Source organism: Piliocolobus tephrosceles, unplaced genomic scaffold, assembly GCF_002776525.5.
Source record: "Piliocolobus tephrosceles isolate RC106 unplaced genomic scaffold, ASM277652v3 unscaffolded_6345, whole genome shotgun sequence".
In the NCBI taxonomy this organism is placed as follows: domain Eukaryota; kingdom Metazoa; phylum Chordata; class Mammalia; order Primates; family Cercopithecidae; genus Piliocolobus; species Piliocolobus tephrosceles.
This window is the reverse complement of record NW_022333547.1, coordinates 1-3,938: the sequence shown is the minus strand read 5'-3', so window position 1 is coordinate 3,938 and position 3,938 is coordinate 1. Positions and strand designations below refer to the sequence as shown.

Here is a 3,938-nt window from a genome sequence, read left to right as displayed (position 1 = left end):
CAGAGAACAAAGTTCCTGCTTACTGAAGTATACATTCTATTTGGGCGAGGCCCACCAGTCACAAATAAACAAGGAAATATACAGTATACCAGATGGCAATAAGTGAAAACCCTCCATAGAAGTTATAGGGAGTGCTGGTAGAACTCTTATTTTGTAAAGAGGCAGGGAAAGGCCTCTCTCAGGTGATATTTGAACAGAGACCAGAAGAGAGTGATTGAGTGAATAAACTTTCTTGGTGTGATAAGGACTGGGGGAGAATAAAGCAGTTTAGCCCAACTGTATGTCTTATATCTCTAGGGAAATTTGATTCTGTTATAGCCAGCCTTTTAGAGACCATGTTGTAGCTGCAAATTAAATACTTGGAGTTTTCAGAATCAAACACAGAGATTTATGTTAGTTCCAAATCAAGCCTAAGACTGTATATTTACACATCACATAATTTAATAAATGGGCCACATGAACATGCTGAGTAGTGTTTACACTTTGTGATTTCCAAGCTTCTAAGCTTCTCAAAGGGAAACAATAGTAAAAGTGGTCTATTTAAAATTCTTAACTCAGTTTGGTTTTCTCTTCAATTCTGTCTGAACTTCAGAGATTTTAATGTGAGTAGAAGTATCGTTCTTATCATGAAAGACTGCATTTCCCATTACCTCATAATATTTATATATGTGGTTACATAAGTCTGTATTTTGGTGAGTTATGTTACTGACAGATCATATCTGAAAATATGATAACTGTATTAGCATGTTAGGTAAATTAGCACTGACGTGCTCTGCAAATGACTTAGCACTCAGTGTGGCTCATGCAACCACTCCACCTCATTTTCCTGATCAGAATGGTTTTCACATACCATGCGACTAATATTTACTGGGTACCTATTCACAGATAGTGCTCCCCTAGCTCCTGAGAAGACAAAAATATATATATAGGATTTATCCAGTCTTGGTCTTCATAAATTAGCAATATACATTGGTTAACACACAAAAGCAAACAAAGTACAGGCTAGTTCCTGACTAGATAGAAAAACAGGGTAAAGAGTTCAGAGAAAATGGAAAAGGATGCAATCTGGGAAGACTTTATGAAGAAATGAAATAGGACAGTTTTCACTGCTAATATAAAAAGCTAATATAAACAAAGGGGTAGAGAAAGTCTTTGTTTGGGATATAGTAACACACACCCACCTTAATATGTTCTAGCCAATGAGTAGATTCCAAGTTAGACAACCAGTGAGTTTCCTCAATGTTGGGGTACACAATCTCCTTAAGTTTTCGTAATGATTCTCTCATAACATGAATATTGTGGATATCCAGAAAAACTAGTTCAGCATTTTGATAGGCATCTTCACTTTCATAACCTCCACCCTTTGCCTGGAAAAGGCACACATCATGGAAAATCATAAATGAATGCACATCTGTGGACAAGTGACATAAAATATCCAATAGCCTAAAAGATGATACATATTATTGGAGACCAGGAAAACTCCACGGGAAAGTGTGGATGGCTCAGGACAACTTATTTAGCACAACCACTCGCTTCCTCATGTTCTTCTTTACCAAATGAATATATACGTACTCTGACTTGCTCATGTGGCCCGTTATTAAATGTGAAACACATATGAGGGTATTTAAACATTGTAAAGCACTAAATTTTCCCAGCCATACTTCAAGTTTTACCCAAGCATAAGTTCTTATAGAAGACTTCCTTTCATATATACTGAAATTACCAGACTGTAAGTTTCAGGTGCTGCGACCACATGTCTGGTTTACCTATGCTTCTTCACCTCCCGCCTCTTCACCTCATTTTAATCTTCATATCTGAGAAATAAATTCCTTGCAATCAAAATGACCTGCTTCATTTTTAACCACATAATTCTTTTTAAATAAAAAGAACAAGTATAAAAGCACAGAATGCTATCATGAATGTTCTCAAAGACTTAAATCTACATCTACAGAACAGAATGAGAAAATATTTGGTGTTCAAAATAAGCTATGGCTAGAAAGAACCTAATTTTTCTGGACTTAATCTTTTTATATTTCATGAATAAAATATTCTATCTTCTACCTAACTTGTGTGTAAAATCATACTTCTTAGAGCCCTAATAGAAACAAATTAGGAAAATACTGGAGCAGCAAATATAATTATATAAAATTAAGTGATCATATGACCCACATCTTTGCAAACAACAGAACCCACGAACTCATAAACAGCAACAAATTACTGAAAGAATAGAAGTTCAGCTTCCTCTCTGAGAGTCTGGGAAATCATTTGGCACAATTATAGAATTAACAGTGTTTCAATGGATACCTGTTAACAAGGATTACTTCTGAAGAGTGGGAATAAGACAGGAACTTTCAATTCAAATTTGTTGCAACATTCTAGAAAGACAGCAGTGGTAACAACTATACAGAACCTGTCACAGAAACACATAGAATGAAAATGCCCTGGAATCAGGTAGTGGTGATGGTTGTACAACTTTGTGAATATACTAAAAACATTGAAATGTACACTTGAAAAGATGGAGCACTTTTCAGTAATGGTACCTGCTGCTGTAGTTAAGTTGTTATGTCTTCTCTCTCCTTCCCTCCTCCTATAGATTTGGTCAGCTGAACCAAAATTTCAATTTCCACAATGCTAATATTTATTCTGCTGGAACAATCAGCTACAGCTGACTGTCAGTTCATTAGTCTGAATAACTTGTTCAAGTGGAGGACGGTCAGAAGAGGGCACCACTAGTCACTGAGAACATTAGTTTGCTATTCCTAGAGCAGGACTATACAGGGACTTCAGTGAGTCATAAACTCAGTTGTCAAATTTGGAGAAGTGGGAAACTAAGAATAACTGAACACCTAGTTATTATGTAAGCACAAGGTTATGCATTATTTTTTATTAAATGATGTTTGCTCCCAAAACAACACTGTTAACTATTATTCTCATTTTTGCCAATAAACAAATTGAGGTCTAAAGAGGTTAAATAACTAACTCAAAATCACACCGTCAAGTTGAAGAGCCAAGACTAGAACCTATATCTTTACCAGTGTAGAGCTTGAGCTCTTTTTACTACACTGTGGCCCTGCCAAACTCAGCTGATCCATGAAACCATAATTATAATTACTAAGAGACCATCTGACCTTGTTGGCAACAGCATTAACACTTGGCCGGGCATCAAATATAAAGATTTTGTGAGATTGGGCATTGGAATCCATGATAGCTTGAAGGTATTTTTCATCTTCTTTGCTTCGCTTTCCACTCACTCCAACCATGGGCTGGCTACACCGAGTTACTGTGGCTTGACTTTCAGGATGAATCCATGATAAAACCTTAATGAGGAAAAAAAAGGTAACACACCTTTTACATACTTCTCTGTTTATAATTCTCAAAAACAGTACTCAATAAATCTCTGCTTTCTAATTGGATCCAAAGCCTGACCATGAAAGGACATCTGGGGCTGCTAGGAAAAATAATCGCCTTTCTTTCAAGCCAATTCTGGCTTGTGGAAAACTTGGTCTAATTCTTTTATTTTATTTTATTTTATTTTATTTTATTTTATTTTATTTTATTATTATACTTTAAGTTCTAGGGTACATGTGCATAACGTGCAGGTTTGTTACATATGTATACTTGTGCCATGTTGGTGTGCTGCACCCATCAACTCGTCAGCACCCATCAATTCATCATTTATATCAGGTATAACTCCCCAATGCAATCCCTCCCCCCTCCCCCACCATGATAGGCCCCGATGTGTGATGTTCCCCTTCCCGAGTACAAGTGATCTCATTGTTCAGTTCCCACCTATGAGTGAGAACATGCGGTGTTTGGTTTTCTGTTCTTGTGATAGTTTGCTAAGAATGATGGTTTCCAGCTGCATCCATGTCCCTACAAAGGACGCAAACTCGTCCTTTTTTATGGCTGCATAGTATTCCATGGTGTATATGTGCCAC

General features: G+C 36.7%; 1 protein-coding gene across 1 annotated transcript; it reads right to left on the bottom strand.

The window, feature by feature from the left end:
- Nucleotides 1–1,181: 1,181 nt before the first annotated feature.
- Nucleotides 1,182–3,510, bottom strand: LOC116418701 (myotubularin-related protein 2-like; the record flags this gene model as incomplete). Its single annotated transcript, XM_031935138.1, has 2 exons — nt 3,129–3,510; nt 1,182–1,367 (listed from the first exon to the last, which is right to left on the bottom strand). Coding segments are annotated over exons 1-2 (318 nt in total), but the record flags the coding sequence as incomplete, so codon positions are not given.
- Between the last annotated feature and the right edge of the window lie 428 nt (nt 3,511–3,938).